The 23452-nt window shown below is 44.1% G+C and overlaps 1 protein-coding gene across 3 annotated transcripts in view; it reads left to right on the top strand.

Moving 5' to 3' along the window:
- Positions 1-23452, top strand: part of DCLK1 (doublecortin like kinase 1) — a 325626-nt gene that overhangs the window by 168644 nt on the left and 133530 nt on the right. For all 3 annotated transcript variants that reach the window (XM_081214510.1, XM_081214509.1, XM_081214508.1), the window contains exon 4: positions 1839-1938. In XM_081214510.1, coding sequence (XP_081070636.1) covers positions 1839-1938 — 100 coding nt within the window. The remainder of the gene's footprint in view (positions 1-1838; positions 1939-23452) is intronic.

Here is a 23452-nt window from a genome sequence, read left to right as displayed (position 1 = left end):
TAAATATTTCCCAAATCTCTTTGACCATAGGACCATTTTGGGCATAAATGCTATTAATCATTCTCACTTTAGGAAATACTGCTTTTTTAGGGTTAATTCACATTGTGCCCGAAAAAGACACGGTTTCCCATTCTTACTCATTTTTGTATGCGTGTGTGCTGTATGCTAATGGACATACAGTCGGCACAATGTGGACTTCTGCACGTAAAATGACAACGGCCTATGTAGGGTTGGTTGGGATGATACCCATGCTGATAAAGAAAGCTGGGGTGAGGAGTGCTGTGTCATAAAGGTAAAAATGAACAAGGTCATGAGAGGAGTAAAACGGAGAGTGGGTTCTGAATTCAACGAGCCTGTTTTTAACCCAAGTAGACAGAGCTTCTAACACGAGTCTTAAGACCTTGGGTCCGTCTTCCTCGATGATTTCAAAGTCCCCCTTAAGACACCTGTGTTTTCAAAGCTTTTGCAGACAGAATAAGCACTGACAACCATGACTGTCCTTCACTCATACTTAATGCTTACTATCAAACTGTTAGAGGAATATCATTCCTAAAACCTCAGCCAAGCGATTATTTGGAAATGAGAGATTATTTGAGAAAAACTATCTAAAGCCTCCACAGCATTGCATTTGGGACTCTAAAGTGTTCTCCCATCTTATTTCTGGAAGTCCTACAGCATCTTTGACTTGTCAGGGTCATGCTACAGGAACTGACAAGGAACAGAACCCCACAGGTTCTCTGTGGATGAAGCTACCAACAGATAAGGGAGGGGCTCGTAGGAAACACAGACCAAAAATATCTCACATACCAGACACGGGGAAGCTTGTCTCTGGTCCTTAAATATCCAAGGGAAAGTGCAATAGATAAATAAAGTCTATTTCATGCAGCTCTGAATGGTGCCTTCAACTGACCGCTTTACAATCTGCTCCAAGCAAAGAAAATTGAAAATAGATAGAAATCAGCAGTGTTTCCGGTGCCTTCTGCTGGCATTATACATACTGTGAGCAAAAAAAGTATTACACTGCACGTCCACGTATCCACAGACAGAGAGCAATAAGCTTGAAATTATTCATCTGGACCACGTTTACTTTGGAAAGCGGCATTTAGCTCTCAAAGTTCGTATTGGAGAAGAAATTGAATAAATATCAAAAAGTTGTTTAAAAACTTTCCCTTTGTGTGACTACAAGCTGGGGAGCCCACAGGAGTGTTAAAGTTTAGCTTAGCTTGAGTGCAGGGCATACAGTTCCTCCGTATCTAAATCTCAGAAATAACTGACTTTTTCTATTATTCCTTGTATGAAGGGTACCATTTTTGTTTTAGCCAGAGGTAGAATGGGTCTCAAGTAGATTGTTCTATTCTTGTTAGGATATAACTATTCTTCTCCATTTGTTACCCCAAGGATCATCGTGTGTATGGCAACTGTGGCATCAGTTACTAGAAAATGTATTTGTTGCTAAAATCAGATGCTGACTTTTATTGCTATCAAGGACTGTTACATTCAGAAGAGTGAAGGAGCGCTCCTTTTCCACATGTTGCTGCATCCTCTCTGTTATGAAAATAAAGGGTTCTTACCTCATATCCTATTGATATATCAAGTAATAAATGTGACAGTTACCGGTTCTGTTTTCCTTATCCCGTCTTCCTGCACCACTGAAACGGAACAAGTTTCTTACTAGTAACAGATGCTTGAAACCTTCTTTTGAAATTCCTCTGGAGACGCTGCCCTGTTGATTCCATTAGATGGGAAGTGGCTTTATGCAGATGTCCACTTGCAGGGATGCATTGTTGTAATTGCTGTTCTGCTGACCCCTTGCTGAGTGTCATGCTTTTCTCTTGTAGGTGATGTGCCTTCAGGACTTCTTTGGTGACGATGACATTTTTATTGCATGTGGACCGGAGAAGTTCCGTTACCAGGATGATTTCTTGCTAGATGAAAGTGGTAAGGAAAAAAAAAAAAAGTTCAAAACCAGGGGAAATTTGAGGCAGCTTTCCAAAATGAGCTGCACCAGGCCAAGATTATGTCAACTCAAAAGCTACCAAATCAGTTTCAGATCCTCAACCAACATGGCTTTTCCATATCTTGAATTTCTTTGATTTTTTTTTTAATATAGAAAACAGATGAAATGATCATTGGAAAGGTTAAATCATTTAAAGGGTAAATTACCAGTGGCTAATTTATAACCATTTCATAACTACATTGATGTTCTATAGAAAAATCACGGTGCATATTCCTACATTTTTAATTATATATTTTTGTCAAAATGCATAGTTGAAAGATGTGTAACATAAAATTATTGAGTATATGTCTAGACTCAGCTTTCGCATGGCCTCCGTTATCCTTCAGGTCCTAACCGAGAAAGATGGTTGTGTGTCCTTTTCCTTTAAATGCTTCAGAATTTGTATGTCATTAGAATCTATGAAGGATCAAAAGAGAGGAGGGAAGCTTCCTTCCATTGAAAATGGAATGTGGTTTTTTTTTTTACATTTGTTCGAGGAGGAACAGTTGATAAAGAGGGAAAGGTGCCTCTTAGCAAATGAATGTGAAAGGTTGTAATTTCAAGGATGATGTTTTTTGATACCATAAATCATCTCAGAATCTTAACAGCATCACAGGGAAGATTATTGTCCTGAACAGAGACCTTTCCTTGATCATACTACTTCTGGTTTAATTAGGGACATAGTATATATTTATTGACAATTCAAACTGTTGCTAGTTGGAAATACTTCTTGACGTGATAGTGAATTTCTTGCTTAGATGAATGCATGTAAATCAGTGAGTTTTTGAGTGAGTGGCTGGGAAATACTGGAGCTCCAATACAGCTGATGTACATTCACATGGCGTATCTACGTATCACGTAGAGTTACATGTATTTAAACACACTACAATTATTTCGTCATTTTAATATGACTTAGGGTATATAGGGAGGGATGAGACTAAGAGAGATTGTCCCTTTATCATGAAAACTTTAAATGCCCAATAAAAGTTTATATCGATATATCCCTTGAAGAGATTTAAGCCATTTTGGTTGGAAGGGCTTAACTGGAAGAGTGGTGTGGTGTCTCTTTCCCTCTAAATAAGTTTTCTCTAAATGCCTTCCATCTTTATCTCTGATAGACTATCCTTGGGGGCACAGATTTATGTACACCTATCACACATATACTGTCCTCTGGGAGGGCCTTCTTCAGGATGAGACAGCTTTGCCATTGTGCAAAACAACCGAATGTTAGGAGTCAGGCAGAAGAGCCGGCAGCCTTGACTTTCGATTTAAAGGAAATAGCTGTTTCTGATAGAATGGTCTGAGAGGCCAGATGCGTTCTGAAGTGAGAATTTCATTTGTTGCTTTGATACGGAAAACAGCCTGTCAGACTCGAACAGCAATACAGCTCAGTTGCAGATCAGCAGAGCTGGCCTGGGGTTCCCTAGCCCTCCATCTCTACCCAGCCCCCAGGTAGACTTGGGGCTTCTCCCCCCGACCCCGCCTTGCTTGGTGTGGCCTTGGGGCTGGGCTTTCCCTCTTGACAACGTTCTCTCAACTCACAACGCCGCAGCCTATTCGTGTTCATCTGCGATGGTGGGCAGGCAGGCTTTCTGAAAAGTACAACAGAAAAATCCCTTGTACTCTCCCTTTAGAAACCTTTCTTATTAGTAGGAATGCATATATATACACACATGCACACGTGTGCACGCACACACACGCGTCAAGGGATATTGACCGGCACATATGGCTTGGCCATTTGAAGGACCACTTCAAACTATTTTATTTTTATTTTTTTATTTATTTATTTTATTTTATTTTATTTTATTTTTTTAATTTTTATTTTATTTTATTTTTTTTTTTGCGGTATGCGGGCCTCTCACTGCTGTGGCCTCTCCCGTTACGGAGCACAGGCTCCGGATGCGCAGGCTCAGTGGCCATGGCTCACGGGCCCAGCTGCTCCGCGGCATGTGGGATCTTCCCGGACCGGGACACGAACCCATGTCCCCTGCATCAGCAGGCGGACTCTCAACCACTGCGCCACCAGGGAAGCCCCAAACTGTTTTAGTGAGAAAGTGAGAACTTCACATCCTTTCCCTGGATGAATATACCCTAAGCATTTCTTGGTGTGAACTACATTTCTGAGTAACAGTGTCCTCCCCCATCCTCAGAGAAACACGTGGATTGGGGGAGGGGGTAGAAAGAAGTCTAAATGGAGATTTTTACTTCCTTGGATGAACCTGCCCTGAGACTAAATTCACACGTTGACAACTGCAATTTCCCTGTTGCTTGTACAGCATGTTCTGGTGCTAATGTATTAACATTTGAATCTTTCCTTGCATGCTCTGAGCATGATTTAGCCCAGCTTATTTGTACTTGCTAAATGGTATTTGCACGTTGAGGCTTCATTTGGCCTCTTCCATAGTCGCTTCCTAAAAGGAGCGTCAGCGGGGGGCCCAGGAATCTACTGCATTAATACTGGCGTAGGGCTGTGCTTGATTTAATGGCGCCAAGAAGTGGTCCTTTGCCACAAGGCAGCACTTTTATTTTATCTCTCAAAATTAACCCAGCTCCCAGTGTGTTCAGGATTAGCAATAATACATCCCCCTAATTACTGCTGGGAAAGCTTCTGGAGATGGCTCTTAAGGTCTTTGCAGTGAGGCGTTCTGCCATTACAGACGTTTATTTCATGGGGCTACAGTAGAGCCAGATCAATATTAGAAACTGCAAGGGAGCCTCCTCCCTCCCCTGTTTTCACATGGAAAAAAAAAATGCCTTCCTTCTTCCAGCTCCAAATGTAACCATTTTAGCAATATCGTCATCAATCACTGGATTCTTAGCACCTTCTACCATGGTGGATGCAGCACTATATATAGAGACAAGACAGGCCAACAGATCCTTCCCCTGCGTGGCTTGTGGTCTAATTTAGAAATGATGAAACATAGTCAAGGGAAATGCCAAATTGGAGACAGGAAGCTTCACATGGTTTTGCTTGTATATTGATGATAAACTGATGAATTTATGATTTGCTGCCATTAAAAAGTGAGCGGATTTTGTTGAGAAGTGCCTACCTCTTACCTGGGAGGGATAAGTAACTCCTTGGTGAGCTGCCTGTCACAGGCTGTCACCTTCTGTTCACCCCCCAGCCTCCAAGCCAACACCCTCAAACTCACCTGACCAGTTTCTTCACAAACTTACTTCACCCCTGCCAGGCCTGACACCTGCTCAGGCGTCTAAACCTCACCCGTCCTTTATTTAAATTTTTAATTTAATTTTTTTAATTGAAGTCTAGTTGATTTACAGTGTTGTATTAATTTCTGCTGTACAGCAAATTCAGTTATATATGTGTGTGTGTGTGTGTGTGTATATACATTCTTTTTCATATTCTTTTTCATGATGGTTTATCACAGGATATTAAATATAGTTCCCTGTGCTCTGCAGTAGGACCTTGGTATTTATCCGTTCTCTATATACTAGCTTGCATCTGCTGATCCCAGACTCCCACTCCATCCCTCCCCCACCCCCTCCTTCCCCTTGGCAACCACAAGTCTGTTCTCTATGTCTGTGAGTCTGTTTCCGTTTCGTAGATCAGTTCATTTGTGTCATATTTTAGATTCCACATATAAGTGATATCATATGGTATTTGTCCTTTCTGTTCATCCTCTCTGTTTACCAATTCCCGAGTGTCCTTGACTCCAGTGTTAATAAGCATGACTTCAAACTTAACATATTTTTGCTTAGGTGTTGTATTTGCTTTCTAGGGCTGCTGTAACAAAGAACCACAGTGGCTTAAAACAACAAAAATTGATTCTCTAACAGTTCTGGAGGCCAAAAGTCCAAGATCAAAGTATTGGGAGGGCTGTGCTCCTTCCGGAAGGTTCTAGGGAAGAATCCTTCTGTGCCTCTTCCTAGTTGCGGATGGTTGCCATTAATCCTTGGTATCCCTGGCTTGTTGTAGCATCACTCCCGCCTTTGCCTCCATCCTCACTTGGGCTTCTCTGTGTGTCCAAATGTCCCTCTTCTTATCGGGACACCAGTTATTGGATTAGGGTTCACCCTAATCCAGTACGACTTCACCTTGACACGATTACATCTGCAGAGATTCTGTTTCGAGTAAGGTCACATTCACAGGTACCAGGGTTAGGTGTCTGACATATCTTTTTTGGGGGGGGACAAATATTGTTTGGAGTTGTCCAGATTTTCTTTGAACTTGAGTTACAAGTAAACTCATTTTCCCTTGTTTGTTTTGTCCTGTCTTTCGATTTGCCCAGTTATAGCTTTATCGTAATTAGAATACATAAACAACAGAGCTGTGATAAGACTGCCTCTCCCCTTACGTTTCATAGGTAGGATCACTCACCAGGGGGACCAGAGGGATGGGCTGAGAATTTCAGCAATGCACTTGACAGAGCCCCTCTTGAAATCCCTTCGACTAAGATGAAAATGTATGGTCTGAAGGATAGAGGTGGTTGTGTTTGTAACTGATTGAACTGCCTCCTCCAGAAGTGTCAATGCTGATTTATAGGTGGAATATGCTGGGAGAGATCTCTGTTAGAATTGGCCCCATAAGGTCCCTGAAGGGAGGGGCTGTTTGTCGGCTGAGAGTCACACCCCAGGGTTCTTCCTTGGATTCTGTATAGTTTAGCATCGTTAGAGATGCCCATTTGAGAAAGTTGATGGCGTGTGGGTGAAATCATCTGGGAGGGGAATTAATATGGTAGGAGACAGATGAGGATCCACAGAATTTTAACAGGATGGATTGTATCTAGGAAGATAAAGTTGAATTGGCATAGACAGGAAGTAGAGCTCTTGGGATTTTTTTTTTTATTTAAAAAAAGCCAGTGCTACAAGCTTGGTTAGGAGCAATGTATTTTAACAGTAGCACATGTGAGGATTGCTTTTAGTGGGCTGCAGCCTTCTTGTGAGATGTGGCTCATTTGCTGTATTATTGTAGGCGTATCATGTATTATTAAACCATAGAGCCCCTCTGACTGAAGATGGCAAATGTTGACTGAAACAAAAATTAAAAGTGTTACTCAAAATTCACAAAAATTAGTATAGAAATATAGTAAGTCTAGCATAAAAGTACAGAAGAAAGGTAAATAACTAAGCTTCCACATGATGCTTTTGTTAAGTTTGTAGCATTTATACTTTTGAAGTTATGAAAGTTTCAAACTGCACTAAGACTTTGGGGAGACTGAGTGTGTGTGTCCACACGGACACCAGGTCCTGTCTCTGGGGAATGCCAGTCCAGCTTTTTCCTGCAATAGGAAGACCCACCTGGAGTATAGTGTTCTTTCTGGGTATGTGATTCTAGAAGGGATGTTTCCTCTCTTATGGACCCCCATGGTGTCAGGTACCCAGAATCCACTTGATAAATGTTTCTAGAAATATTCCATCTTGCCCACTTTCCAAGGACTCATGTCCTGAATGAGATGAAGCAGAAGCGCCCTGCACCACTGATTGCTTTCCCCAACTCTGGGTGATGGGAAAATAGGGTTAGAACCTAGTGTAGTAGAAACAGTATTGGGACAAGGTTAGAACAGTGGTCCCCAACCTTTCTGGCCCCAGGGACTGGTTTCGTGGAAGAAAATTTTTCCACGGACAGGGGGTGGGGGGGATGGTTCAGGTGGTAATGTGAGCAGTGGGGAGCGGTGGGGAGCAGTGGGGAGCAGTGGGGAGCGGCAGATGGAGCTTCCATTGCTTGCCCGCCGCTCACCTCCTGCTGGGCGACCCGTTTCCTAACAGGCCGCGGACTGCTACCGGTCCACGGCCCGGCGGTTGGGGACCCCTGGATTAGAAGACAAAGGTCTAGTCCAAGCTCCATGTCCTACTTGCTGTGTGGTCTCTACATCTCCAAGCCTGCTTCCTATTCTGTAAAACACCTTTTTTTTCCCCCCTGGGTTGTAATGGACCTCAAATGAGATAATAAATGTCAAAGCACGTTCAGAACTGTGGTCCTTATTACTTAGTGAATAATGTTAGTGAATGACACCTCAGCTGAAATATACCTCCTGGTGGACTGCAGCTGGACTCAGCCACGTAGATGCATTGACTGGGCTTAATTGGAGGCAGATGTCACCAAGATTTGCTTTTGGTGCTCTTTAGAGCAAGAAAAGTGGTTTTCTGTTGCTTTTTCCCACTCTCAACTTTTATTCCTGTGATGGAGGTAAGGGGAACTTAAGAGACCTTTGAAGATACCCACTCTTTTCTGGAGGGAATCTCTGGAAGATTAAACCAAACCACATTTAGAACCAGTCAGACTTCTGAAACTGACAATGTTTAGGAGGCCCAGGCCTTAGGTCCACATTGATTTGGGTCAAAGGGGTTTTAATGGCCCGGCTGCTCTGTCCTGGGGCTGGTGATGCTGAACCACAAGGTCGTTGGGAACACCGGGAAGATGCTCAGTGTCTGGATTGACGAGACCTCCTCACAAAGTGGCTTTTGAGGTACTGCTAACAAAATTCATTCAGTCTTGCATGCATCCATTCACTTATTCAGTAACCTAAACTAACTTACCATGTGGCAGGCAGTGCTCTAGGCACCAATAATTGTAGACAGTAACACTTCCGTGAAATAGGTCCCTCTTATGACTTTTAATATTGCTTATGTCTAAAGATGTCAAAGGATCATAGGTGCTGAACTTTGACTCAATATTAATTGTTGCTTGTTGTTCTTGTGTATTTTATCTCTTTGGAGAAATATTGCGGTGAGATATCTGATGGGTCACAGCAGACTGACAGTTCTTTATAGATTTGAATTTTAATTGCACAATGTGGCTACTTTAAGTTGAATCTGTGGGCAGATTTCTTTGAGATGCTGACACCTGATGCTGGAATACTTTATTGTTTCAGTAGATGTTGACATTAGGGATGTAAAGTTCTTATTTAACAAAAATTATAACTGTCTTGTGGAATAATTGCCAAGTTTCTGTGACATTTCGTTTTCGAATAGAAAATCGAGTGTGTTTTTTGTGAGTTCCAAACAGAGAGCCCATTGGCTAACGTGCTTTACTCTTGTCAGCAAGTTCCCATTTGCCTCTTAGCTGTGGGAAAACTAAAGGGGTTCTGGAGACTTCCTCCACCATGGCTACATTTTAGCTCATGCATAAATATAAAGTCTCTTGGAACATAGTGATGTTTTCTAATTTAACCCACTGCCAAGCTGTGGAGACATATAGATACTTTGGAGACATATAGAGACATATTATACCTTGGAGACAGAATCTAACTCAAGTACAAGATAGTTCCTTTGCTACAAATAGATAATTTTCTCCTTAGGAAAGCAAGACATTGTATAACATATGCAGTCTTTTCTTTACACTTTCTCTTCCAGTCCTCATGGGCTTCTCTTTATTGTATTCAGTAACAATGATCCCTGACTTGTTCACATGGAAAAACCTACAAAATATAACACTGAGAATGAATCCTGTACATGAAGAGTCTTGGAGACCTGTAAGTTCACCCTCCCTTCTTACACTGGTTCATCCAGCTCCAACTAGAACCCTCTGTTCTGGCAACTTACACCTTTATAAGAAGGCCAGTTCCACTGTCCAGGAGTGCTGATTTTTAATAAGTCCTTTCTTATATTGAGCCCAAATAAATCTCACTCTAGCTTGTGCAACAGTGGTCCTAATTTTGCCCTCCAGAGCGATAAAAACCACCCACTGCCTTCATTCTTAGAAGATGAGCTTTCCTCCTAGACCATCAGGATGTTCAAAGTCATTCACAGTAAACTATTTTATTTTCCTTTCCTTCCAGACCAAAATGTCCCTAAATCTTCACTCATCTTCTCCGCTCCTTCTCCCATCTTTCAAAGGAAGAAGAGTCTTCCTTTCTAATGGCGATGATAGTGTCCTTGACTTTGTCTTTTCTCTTACTGATGACTTCGCCTTATCAACATTTCCTTCCTGTTGTTCTTGAAGGTTTGTTGTTTTACCCTGGCTTTACAGTCTCTTTCTCCTCAACTCATGGCCATGCCTACATTTCCCCGATCCTAAGAGAGCTGTCCATCATCTCATCCAATCACAGTACTCTTTCTGTCTCTGCCAAACAGCTTAAAAGGTATCACTGTCCTTGAAGCCTCCATCGACTCATCCTGACTCACTTTTTACACCTTTGGGTAAATGGTACAGTGAAAACTCAAGAATCATGTTTTCATTTTTTAATTTACTATCTTTTACATGTATATGGTGGTGAAAGTTCTTCTCTTGCCACTGAATGACACTTGGGCAAGTCTCTGAAGACTTTTCTGCTTCCTCCTAAGATAGTAACAGGTGTTATGGACCCTCCTAGCTACAAGTCACCATCTCAATGCACAAGTGGAAATATCTAGTCCCACACAGTAGTCACTCCAAATTGGAGTTCCTTGTCCTTACCTATCTGGGGCCCAATGTAGTGAGTTCTTTCTCTGAAGGAAAACAGTTGGAGTTGCTAACCTTCTTTCTCTTTACTGTCCTCCCCTGTGTTGTTATTGCTCCTTCCAGGGTCGGAGTAGGGAAGGGGGCACAGGAGCAGAGTGATGAGAAAGGGGTGGAGACTCCTACATGACTGTGCTGTGCCGTGATGGCTTGGACTCTCTGGGCCAGCAGATGCTCTACAAAGCCACCTTCTCTTATGGGTGTTTTCATGGGTTCTTCAGGGACTCTCACTGGGAACATTCAACTCTTCTTTGATGTGGTCCGTTCAGTCTCTTCCAGCTTGGGATATTTCTCCCTCAGTCCCGGATTTCAAAGCTCTCCCTGTTGGCCTCAGATGATCCTCTAGGGAAGAATTTAAATTATCTTCATGCCAGCCCACTCCCTCAGATCCATTGCAGCACTCATATATCTTTTGCTCCAATGATAAGCCAGCCATTCATTGCAACCAAATCTCCTTTACTCTTCTGTCGGAGGTTCTCGGGGGAAAGCCAGACACTCAAACACCAGTCTACTGTTTCCCTCCATCCACAGATGATGCTGACCGAGCTCTTCAGTCCTCCCAGTGAAGCCCCAGCTGAGGTGAAGGGAGCATTTCCCCTCTTTTGGAATGAGGGTGTTCACAGCACAGCTCTCTCTAAAGAAATCCGTCTCACAAATTCCCTTTCTCTCCACTAACTTAAGCCTTTTATACCTTTGAAAGTGGGTAAGAAGACCAAGGCCTGTAGTTGTTTGCTTACATCTACTTTGACATTTCCAGAAGCTGATCCATCTCACAGTTCACTTGGGTATCTGATACACATCCCTTTGGAGTCTGGATGAAAATTCCATTCGGAATCCTGTTACATTCGTAACTGCCTCCACTCCACTTACGTAATAGTTCACTAAACAAGGGTAACCTTCACGTCACTAAATCCCATGTTCTCCTTTATTTTTTCCCTCCCCTATTTTTTTGAAGGATTTGATATTTTCGATGATTCCCCCCTTGTCCTTCATGGTCTGTCCTGGTCTTCTGCCCACCTCCGTGACTATTCCTGAGCTTCTTTCAAGTCTGTTCTTCTGCCGTATATCCCTTAATAATTGTTCCCTAAGATTCACTCCTCAACTTTTTTTTTCCTGCTTAATTATTCTCTATTCCTAGCCAAGTTCATCTACCTGAATGGTTTCAGCAGTGGTGGTTATGGTAAACAGTGACAGTGACAAATGGCAACCAGATGGTATGCAATAAGCAAAGCCTTTGAAGTATGTATAATTTTCCCAATTTTACAATTAAGGAAATTATGGCTCTGGTGATAAATAATTTTGTCCGAGGCCACACAGCTAGTTAGTGTGAAAGGCTAAGTTCACCAAATCTCCTTTACTCTTCTGTCAAGAGTTAAAACCCAAGTTTTAACTTTTTTTTTTTTTTTTTCGTGGTACGTGGGCCTCTCACTGTTGTGGCCTCTCCCGCTGTGGAGCACAGGCTCCGGACGCGCAGGCCCAGGTCCCCTTGGCATGTCGTTCTAGGGCCTTCATAAGTCAGCTGGGTTGTATCTTTCCAGCTGTTACCATCACTTTACTCTTCCTCTGTACTCCAGCCACAGTATTACTTTCTGGTCTCCCCAAAGAATTGTTTATTCTCAGTATCTCTGCCTTTGCTCATACTGGCCCATCCACCTGCAATGCTAATCTTCCTTTTCTCCCTTATCACCCAGAATTAACTCCCTCTTGTCCTTTGAGGTTCACTTTAAAAGTTGCCTCTTTTTGTAAAGCCTTCCCCCATCTACTCAGTTCCAGTCGGTTACTGATTTCTCATTCTTTTTATCGATATTTATCTCATTTAATTGTCAGAAAAACTCTGTGGTGTTGCTTTATGAATAAAAAATGCCGAGTTAAGGAAGATAAGAAACTGCTCAAAGTCACATACTTAGTGGGGAACAGAATTGGTATGAAAACCGGGGATCCCAGACTCTTTGCATTTCATCTTACTTAATTGCAAATGCCTGCAGACTGGTCCTGTGTGTCATTAATTTCTATAACACAGCACCTATCACAGTGTCCTGAATATAGTAAGTGCCCAGGAAATGTTGCTTGAATCTGGTGTAGGAATCTGCTCCACCTGTCAACCCTTCAGATACTTGAGGACTGAGACCCGATACTTCCCGAAAGATGTTTTTTCCAGGTTTCTTAGGCAAAGCTCTCTTAAGACCATGCTGCCATCCTAGTTACATTTCTCTGGATACTTCATGGTCAGCAATATCCTCCTTGAAATAAACCCAGAACTGAAAGCAGTAGTCCTTGGGGGCTTCAAATCGTGTCGAGAATATAAACTTACTTAATAGAGGCATCAGACTTGTTCAGATGCAGCCTAAGAATGATGATGGTTTCTTTAAGTAGTTGCCCGACAGTGCAGGCTCATGGCTGTCTTGTGGCTCTCTGCTGAATTCTCTGGGGCTTCTGATGTGATGTCAAGCCACGTGCTCCTTCGCTAATTGCATACTTGAACCTCCATCCAGTACTTTAATTGTACTCATGCCAGCCAACATCTTATTAATGTTAGTCATTAATTCTGGCCATTTAAGGGCCTTCAACATCCAAATTCTGCCTGCGGATAAATGGCAGAGGACAGAGTTGAAATAAGGTCTTCCTGGTTTCCAGGCCCCTGCTCTTCCCAACTAAGTCATGCTGCTAGGGGCTTTTCTAGCTATAGACCACCAGTAGCATAGCTGCCTGCAAACTCTCAGACAAAAAAGAAAAAGAAATGAAAAGCTACAGTAACCTTCACATGTTTCCTCAGGGGTGGCAATGGCAGGCCAGCCTCAGATCCAGTGTCCAGCTTTGGCAGGGTCTCTCTCTCCCTGCAGCCGGGTAACAGTCCCGCAGAGAAGGACAGCAGGTTCTTTTGTCCCCTGCCCTGGACCCACACATACCCCTGAGTACAGGAGGGTGTAGTTAGGACTTTCCTCTTAACATGGGTCCACAGGGCGTATGCACTCAGGCTTTTGTTCCTGTTTGAAATCTGCCAATTCAATTCCCACACCAAGAGTGTATTAAGAGCCTTCTGTGGGTCAAGCATTCTTGGGCTTTCACCACAGAAAGTTCTGGGAAGTTAAATATCTACTCACCAGAAAGCAGATGAAGTGAAAATTGCTGTGGAAAAATACTTGATCTGAAGGTAATGCTAAAATCAAGTTTCAAGATAGGCTAATAATTTGATTTGTGTGTGGGTATACGTTGTCTTTACAGATTTCCACTATTGTCAGTGTTTGGAATAACTGAAATATAATAAGATCCTGATATTATATGATTCTTTGCTGCCTAAAGCTAGATATTCTGTCTCGATGGATCTGGAAAATAAGCAAATGGATAAAGCTCTTAGTCAAAAAAATGATTGTGTGAGTGACCTATCTTCATGTTTCAATAGACAAAGTCATTGCGAAATCAGGAATCCCTCTTTTCTCGGAGACCTCAAACAGATCTGAAGAAGAGTTTCGCTAAATTCATAAGAATCTTGTCAGATCATCAGAACAAAGCCAAAAAAACCTCAGCAACCTTGCTGAGAAATGCCAGCAATGGAGCCAAAAGAATCCACACCTCTAAGTGCAGGGTAGGGGAGAGTACGTGAAGGAAAACCATTCATTGTCAGACGGTTGGGGGAAAACTAGCATCCTTTTGATCTAAGACAACATCAGTCTCTACCTTTAGTTTAGTTATTAATTTACACCAGGGCCAGCTGGTTCAGTGATTGTCTCTTGTTCACTTGTGGAGCTTCCCACCAGTGTGACAGCTGAGTCATTTCTCTGGTAGGACCACAGAACTCCCTGCCCAACTACTGAGAACTCAGGTTGTAAAGCTTTTGAGGTGATTATCTCTGGAAAATACAAAATGTCTTCTTTTGTAGGTTTGCCCCTCAACCTTAGCTGAATCTTTGTTTTTATAACTTTTTTGTTGTTCATTCATGCTTGATTGCCTTTCAACAGAATTATTCTGAGCATCCCGTTAGAAGTCAGAAGATTAGTTTACATTATGATTAGCTTTAAAAACCTATGGAAAAATGAGTCCTGTTGTTTCTTCTTCCTCAAGCAAGATGTAAAATTTTTCTATATACAATGGGTTTTCCAAATATAAAATGTAGGATAGATGAATAAACTAAATGTAGGAGGGTTTAGAGACAATTAATATGAATTCAATTTACTATGTCAAGGATCTTGATCTTTATAATATATGTGTGTATGCATATAGGTATAGGTTCTACTAATATTGAGGGAATATCTACTATGTGCCAGGCCCCATCCTGAGCAGTAGATATATAGCAGTGAACTAAAGAGGGAAAACCTTTTACCCACATGGAGTTTATATTCTGGGAGAGGAAGGTATTTATTGATAATAAGCAAAATCATAAGCGAATTGCATAGAATATCAGAAGATAAGTGCTGTGAAGAAGAATGAAGTAGAGAAGGGAAGGAAAGGAAGTGTGTGGGGTGTGTGGGAGGATGTGGATGGGGGCGCATCTGTAAATAATGTACAGTTGACCTTGAACAACACGGGGCTCAAGGGCGCCAACCCCTGCATGGTTGAAAATATGTGTACTGCTTTCTCTGCCTCAAAATCAAAGCAGTTGAAATTTGACTCACCCAAGGGCAGGACACCAAAACAGTTTGGTTAGAATCAGGACTCAAACTCTAGTTCTTTTGATTCCGCGTATTGTGATCTCTAATCAAACAGAAACTTTTCCCCACACTTAGTTAATTTAAAGATCTGTAAAGTGAAAATATAGGTACTGTGTTTATTGAAAAAAATCCATGTATAAGTGAACCCGTGCAGTTCAAATCCGTGTTGTTCAAGGGTCCACTGCAGTTTGAGAATACTTCCGTAGGAAGGTGACATTTGAGCAGACTTGGAGGAGGTGATAGAGCCAGGCATGAAGATCTGAGAGGAAGGATGCTCCACACTAAGGGGGCAGTTAGTGCAAAGGGCCTGGGGTGGGTGTGCGCATGATGGATGCCCTGCAGAGCTCTGTAGTGGCTGGGGGGCTGCAGGACTGCACTGCACTTCTGACCTTACTACCTGGAGTTAGCACAGAATTCACAGGTCAAGGGCACAGTCCCCAGAAAGGTCACCCTAATTTCAGATGCCAGCTGCCAATTCAGGAGTCCCCAGGCCACCCACACTTCCGACTAACTGACTACCAGTTGAAGGGTTCTTAAATTGCCCACAGGTTCAGTAGTTTGGTGGAACACACAGAGCTCAGGGAAGTGCTATACTTATGATTACAGTTTTATTACAAAGGACATAAATCAAGAACAGACAAATGAAGAGGCACGTAGGGTGAGGTCTGGGAGGGTCCCACAGGTAGAGCTCCCACACCCTCTCCCTGTGGAATCAGGACATGTAACCTTCCCGGCACTTTTGTGTGTTCACCAACCAGGAAGCTCCACTGAGCTTGATAATACAGAGTTTTTACTGGGGTTTCATTACACAGACCTGGTTGGTTGCATCACTGGCCACATGATTGAACTCAGTGTGTAGCTTCCCCACTCCCAGGAGATCGGGAAGATATCACATGACTCAAAGTCCCCACCCTCAAATCACATGGCTGGTTTTCTTGGTGTGACCAGCCCCCATCTTGAGTCATCTCATTAGCATAAACTCAAGTGTGGTTCGAAGGGACAAGAGTGACAGGGACACTCCTATCACTTGGGAAATTCTTGGGGTTTAGAGACGCCCTCCCAGGAGCCCAGGAAGAAGACCAGATACATTTTTTTTTTTATTATTATACAACGTGAGCTCTGTCCAGATCCTGGGAAAAGATCCATGTTAATTCTGTAACAGTAACAATACCAACCACTTATAATGAGGAGAAAACAAGCAGAAGAAGAAAAAAAAGAGTTTATCAAAGACTTTGGTTCTTTGCAAGCAGAGAAAGGCAAATTGACTAGCCCCCAGCTCAGGAGAGGCAGGCTGGCTCCTGTCATTTCACGCTCCCATCTTGAAATTTGGTTTCTGCACAGGGGTCGTAGAAATGTTTCAACAATTGTGTGGACAGTCAGCTCTTAGTGAACTGAGAGGGACCTGTGGCATGAATCATTTAACAACACGTAATGTGCAAAATCCCTTCCGTCTGCTTGTTGAGTGTACTTCGTATTTCACACCACGTACATTCCCATCAGATACATCATTTGGGAACGAGACTACATTCGCTCAGTAAAATTCCTAATTGTTGGAGTTGGAAGAACTTAGGGAATGTCTTGCTCAGTTCTTTGATTTTGTATGTGAGGAAGCCAAAGCCCAGGGGAATTAAGTTAACTGCCCGAAGTCAATCAGCAGGCTAGTGTTAGAGATGAGGCTTGAAGCCGGGTTGCTGACGTCCAGTCTGGGGCTTGTTCCGTTATGTGAGCTTGCAGTCAGTCTGGCAGTGCATCAGCATCAGCCTCAGAGTCACCCTCAGAAGAGCACCAGCCCTGGAGAAGGAGGGTCCTGGTTCCCACCAGCTCCTGCCCTCATCACCTATGTGACCTTGCACAAAGTACTCACCCTCTCTGAGTCACTGTCCACTGGTCAGATGGAGACAGAAGTGGTACCAATCACGAAACATTGCCATGAGGATTAAATGAGATGATGTGGGTGAACATCATGTTGCAGAGTTGTAACGTAATAGACAAATATTACGATTTGATACTATTATTTTTATTCAGGTACGTGGAAACCCTCACCTCTTGATTAAAGTGGAACAGGTTTTAGATCTTCATCTTGAGCTGTTTCACAGACATTTATCTGAACAATATGTGAATGAGTATAGGAGATACTAATTTACGATGAAAAATTTTGCCACCGGCAACTCACAGAAAGAGGCCATCCATGGTAGGCAGCAGTGCTTAATCAACTCAGATTGGAAAATGGTATGAGGGCCACATGGCAACCCAAAGAGGAAGGCTCAGAAGTTCCAGCGTGTTATGGTGTCCTGCTGAGGAGACTAAGGCTCCTGAGGGTCCCTGACATGAAAGCAGCCTCACAGCACAGGGAGGTCGGCTCGGTGCTCTGCGATGACCTAGAGGGTGGGATAGGGAAGGTGGGAGGGAGGCTCAAGAGGGAGGGGGTGTGGGGATGTGTATGCACATGGCTGATTCGCTTTGCTGTGCAACAGAAACTGACACGGTATTGTGAAGCCATTATACTCCAATAAAGATCTATTAAAAAAAGAAAAAAAAAACATTGGATTTGCAAATATTTCTCCCCCTCTGGGCAAGAAAGAGCCTCTGACTTTGTGTAGCTGTCTCTCCTAACTCCACACATCTGGCTTCCCAGGCAAACTGCACGTTTAGGTAAGGCATATAGTTCTTGGGGCTTCAAGCATGGAGGACACTAACCGAATAAGGCTGCATAACTTGAGGTTCACGCGTGGTCACGTTTATGTGGCATCTGCTTGCTTTGTGCTCAGTGCACGTGTTAAAGTCCGTCTACATAATGCGATCTGCCAGCAAATAGGTCAGCGTGATGAGAGCTAAACCAGAACAACAACCAGAAATACACAAGAAAGAGTCTTGACTTAAAGGTAATAAAAGGAAGATAAAAATGCATTGAAAACGGAAACGTGCAACTTAAGACACGTTAGAACGGAGGAAGACTTTTTCTTAATCTGAGGCCCAAGAAAAGTTTTCTGCCAGACTCACTGATAGGATTATATTAGAAAATACCCTTAGGATGTTTCTCTTTATTTGGACTGACCTCATAGGCCAGTTAATAGATGGCATCGTTTCTGCAGTTCGGCCTTAACATGGTGAGAGCATTAGCGTATTTTATATAGTCCTTTAAATGCACTGCGGGTAATTATACAATTTCTCATTTTTGGTTTGTAGCCAGCAGCAGGACTCTGTCTTTGAATTATTTAGAGTGATGATTATTCTGTTGCTTAACTGTCTCTTCTCTAGCAGTTTGCAAAGGAAGCTTGGCCCAGGCCGTCTGTGGCAGGGTCCCCTTGGAAGAATTCTCACTCGTCTTGCTCTTGGCCACTACTCTGCCTAGTAGGCCTCTAAGGGGGACAGGAGGGCCCGGCTAGAGCACATCAACTAGTCTATGAACTTGCTAATCAGGGCAGGGGAACTTTGATTCTGTTTGCTCACCTTTGGATTTGGATGGTAAATTATTCTCAAGCAACTGCCCAAGTGTAGTGGATGATTCTAAAAATATTGTCTAAATGGGGGATCGGCACCTTTTTCTATTAAGAGGCAGATGGTAAATATCTTAGGTTTAACAAGGCATGTGGTCTTTGTTGCAACCCCTCAGGTCTACTGTTGTTGCGTGGAAGCAGCCACAGACAATACGGAAATACACAAGTGGGGCTGTGTTCTAATAAAACTTTATTTGTCAGATCAGGCTGTGGCCAGGTGTGGCTTGCAGGCTCCAGTTTGCTGAGCCCTGGTGTGAATCATTGATTTTTAATCTTCTGGGGAATATGCTCCTTCATGAGAACTTAATGAGAGGTATGGACGCTACCCCAGAAAAATAAACATTTTCATGCACAGGTATGTATACACCTGCATGCATGTGCGTGTGTGTGTGCGTGCACATGCGCACCCCCCCACACACACGAGCCTTCAGTTTCAAGAAGTTATATATCCTCAAAACTCATCCATGGATCCAGGTTAAGAACTGTTGGTTTGGGTGGTGTTTTCCTGACAGAGAGCTTTTGTAGTGATGTGCTGGGTACCCTGGGACAGCCATTCTTTAAAAAGAAGAAAAAGAAAAAAAGATGATTTTGGTCCTACTTAGTTCACATCAGAAATTACAGACTCAGACTCTGCAGTTTATATGGAGATACAGAAGGCTTGCACTAGAGGGGACGTCAGGGGGCTTTAAAAGGAAACAGTCACGGACACGTTGTAAAGGCAGCGAAGCAGGCTTTGGGAAGAGATGGTGGTCGGTGGCAGGTTGCTTGTGACACTTAAGTAACAGTGGGTGACTTGGGTACAGGCCTATAATTTTGAACACGGCTGCAGTCCCGCCTCCTTAAGACCCCTCTTAGACTATCCTGGCCCACAGCGCCCTCTCTTTTTGCTAGAATGGGGTCTAGAATCACATCTACATGTGTTCTGCTTTCTATCTTTCTCTCATTGTCTCATGGATATTAGTGTCAGGAGTTCCTGAGTTTATTGTGATATTGTTGAAGACAGCGGTTAGTATTTTATACACTCTCTCCACTCCCCAGTGCCCGACACTACTATTCTGCGCCTCGCTTCCCCTTCCCGAGGCTCCCCTCTGCCCCCAACTTCCCAGACACACCTGACCCTCGTTCTGCAGGGGATCCCGTACCCTCACCCGTGCAGCTCACTTGGCTCCCCTTTCCGCCTCCACCTGGGGGACTCTTGGCCATCCTTTGAGAGCCAGGGCGCTGTCGCCACCTCTGAGCAATCTCCTGGGACCACCCCACTCCAACCCTGAGGTAGAGTGCATGGCTGTTTCTCGTGTTACTGTGGCACTCTCTGCTCCAAGGGTGTGATCTGATCACATTGGATTGGATTGTTCTCATCGCTGTGGGTCCCCTTTAGGAGGCCACCAGCAGCCACACAGCCCAGGCACTGTTAGTAGAGCAAATGGCTGGACAGACAAGTGGTGGGCATTTCCATTCCTGGGGGGTTATAAGGAGAAATGTGCTGAACTGAGGTGCATGCAGTGAGGCTGTGCTACCCTATTGAATAGGTGTCTGGGACAGTATCTCCCCACACGAGGACCCCTGTGTCGTGGCCACCTGGTGATGCTCTCCTCTGTAAGACAAAGTGGTGCAGCTCCCTGAGGGAGACAGGAGGTGAGATCTGGGAGTCCGTATTCCAGATGGAACGGCTGTGGGGTGGTGACCGTGTGCACGTCCTGTGGCAGGTAGCCCAAGCAGTGGCAGCATGAGGGCCCGGTTGGCTGTGGTGGGGTTCCCTGCTTGAGTCTGCTTGACCTCAAAGGAATGGAAAGCCGCTCAGAGGCTGTTCTAGCATCCAGGTGACCTGAGTGCCACCAGGATCAGATGGACACAGAGTCTCGAGAGCTTATTGCCCCTCTGTCACCCAGTGTCTGTGACAAACAGGTAGGCTTGCGTGCGTATCTTCATACTACAGGCTTTTCTCCCTGGTCAGGAGCTAGTAGAATAGTGCAGCAGCTAAGCACATGGGCTTGGGGTTGCCTGGTTTCAGTCCCAGCTCTGACCCCTCCTAGCTCTGAGACTTACTAGCTCCGTGCCTCTGTTTCCCCTCTCTAAGCTGTGGCTAACGATAGTCTGTATCTCATAGGTTTACTGTGAGACTTAAATAGACTGTATAAAGAGTAGTGTCAAGTCAAAGTATGACTCAGTGGATGCTTCCTTGTTATTATTAGTCCTATGTAAATTTGCATCTGGTGCGTCTGGAGTTCTGTTTCTTAGCAGAACTCCATCATCACAGATGGAGAGGGCAGGGGCGTACTGCTAACAGCGTACTCCAGCTCTAACTGCCTGGCTGCTTACTCTAGAAGGAGGCGAACCCCAGACACACTGGAACCTTCATGGACCTGGAGCAGTAGTAGACTCCTGGGTCTCTTTTCTCCCTCAAGGGTATCCTTCCTAGAACGGAAGAATGCCCTTCTGGGACGGGTATGGGAGACTTCTGTCTAATACACTGATGCCTTGTAACCCAGCAATTGCAACATATAAAAATATACAGCACGGAAATATCATTGCTTCCTCTACGACTAATCATCAAATTGCTGTTGTCCTGTATTGACTGAATGTTGTGTAGCCAGTGTGTATTCATTTATTTACAGTATCTCTAATTTTCTCAAGAAGAATAGGAATAAGGAAGTGAGGGTCAGAGAGGCAAGACAGCCCCCCCGAGATCACAGAGTTAGGACAGAGCAGAACTGCCTGCTGTCACCCCCTACCCACCGAGACTTTAATCTTTGCCTTGAGGTCACCTCTTGTTGGGGCCAGTACAGCTCTCAGTGATTTAAAAATTGGCATATATATATATATATATATATAGCGTGGCTTTTAATTAATGTAAAAGTCTGGCCTCTATTTAATGGTCATTGGCGGTGGTTGCTCTTTCTGCTCTGACGATAAAACAGAACACAGAGACCTTCTGAAAGTACAGCTCCCTGGCCTTTTCCAAAACACCATTCGAGGCTGTGCTTCCTGCTCACAGACTGACTCACTGGTGGATCAGGGAGGCTGAGCCAGCCCGTGTCCTTTATGTTTAGTACCACCAGCTTTATCATTTGTCTTGTAGCCTCTCTGCCCCCCACTGCTCCCCCATAAGCCTCCCAACACCCACAGGATCGATCGTGTCCTCTTTCACAGTGTTTCTTAGGCCCAGGGCAGCCCACCAAGTCCTGGCCGTCTTCCCGGTGACTCAAGATACCCTTCGCACAGCTCAGGGGAAAGGTGGTGAGATAGTGAAGCTTGGGGCCGTCTGGGAGGCAGCTCCAGAGTTGCGGGAGGAGTCTGGGTTCTCTTCTGAGCCAGAGGAGAGTGTGACCTCAGGCAGGGCATCTAGTGCCTCTCCCGAGAGTCCCAAGACCCTGGTTTCTAAGGTCCTTTTCGGCTGTCCTCATCTGTTCTCATGTCTTCCTTATCTGAAGGCAGAATCTGGGGAGATCTTTCAAGCTGCCTTCCTTTCTTAGGCTCTTTTTCATTCTTTCACTGGTTAAGTTACTGGCTCATCGACCATTCCTTCAGTTCCTGATTCACAGCAGTTATTCCAGTTCTTTAAGGTGCCAGCGTGGAAGCCCAGTCATTGTCTGGAACAGAGGAAAGAGGACCAGGCTTTCCATTTCAAGAGGTGTGGTTTTCAAGCTCTGTGTCTGTGCGTTGGTCCCAGGAAGCAGCTCTGTGGGCCTCTGCTTCTCTAGGTCTAGAGCAAATGGTGCCCTGACCGGAGCTATGCGGCGCCCCAAGGGGATGACACTGGGCTTTGAGGTCAGACATCCATTTTGGCACCAATGGGGCCACTTGAAGCTGGGTGACTTTGGGGGAGTGTCTCACAGCCCAGAGCCTGTTTCTTCATAGGGTTTTCGTGAGGACGAAAAAAGATAACACGTGCCAGGGGTTTGGCTCACTCCTTGACCTGGGCTGATGCCTGGTATATGTCAGTTTCCTTCCATCCCCCTTCCAGTGCCGAAATTCCAAACTGTCTTCATAATGATGGAAAGCATCCAGTTCTGTGTTCTGTACAGCTTGCAAAGTGCTTTTGTGTGTGCTGTTTCCTCCAGTCCTCACAATCACCTTGTATAGACACAGAGGCTCTGAGTAACGTGGTACAGCTGAAGACACTGATTCAGAACCCGGATCTGCCTTTCTGTTAATGCTCCATTCTGTATCTAACAGCCAGTCAATGAATATTTATTGTTCATCTGGTATGTGTTCAACTCCAAGCTGGGTGCTGCACAGAGGGTTTGGAGGATATGGTCCCTCTCCCCAGGGGAATCATGGGTGATGGGGCTGGGGGAGGTGATAGGCAGAACATACCTAAAACAAGATGCCATCACCCCGAGAAATATTTATTAGACACCAACTGTGCATGATTGTGAAATTATAGTGCCTATTATTTACTTTTAAAAACGCAGTCCAGTGGTTCAGTCACGTTTTCAGAATGAGCTTAAGAGAAACAGAGTTTGAAAGTGGTGCTTGATTCAGCTCATGTCATAGTTTACAAAAACAGAAACAAGCCCTCAGCTGTGTGTTTCAGCGGCAGGGCAGGGCTTCTAGCCTTGATACACTTTCTGTTGGATAGAGTTCGTCTTCATGAACAAGGTCATGTGGGACACTCGGAACGGCAGGCACAATATTCCTCTCTTCATTTTTACCTCTGACCCAACATGTTAAATTCCAAAAACCAGATATCTGGCTCTGTCATTGATACCATTTTCTCCCAGCTCCTGAGGTGGCATCTTCATTCCTGCTTTGTCCTCCAGTCTTCCCTCTGCTTCCCTAGCCCCTTCCCACAGCCATCAGCCCCATCCGTGTATCTTCCCAAGTGTCTCCAAATCCTTCTTTCATTCTCTGAGTCACTGCAGGCACCCCTTAAGTGAGCTGCTTCTTCTCTTCATTCATTCAACACATATTT

This window comes from Mesoplodon bidens (assembly GCF_964165515.1).
Source record: "Mesoplodon bidens genome assembly, chromosome: 17".
Classification (NCBI taxonomy): Eukaryota; Metazoa; Chordata; class Mammalia; order Artiodactyla; family Ziphiidae; genus Mesoplodon; species Mesoplodon bidens.
The sequence above is the reverse complement of the archived record's forward strand: the minus strand, read 5'-3'. Positions and strand labels throughout refer to the sequence as shown.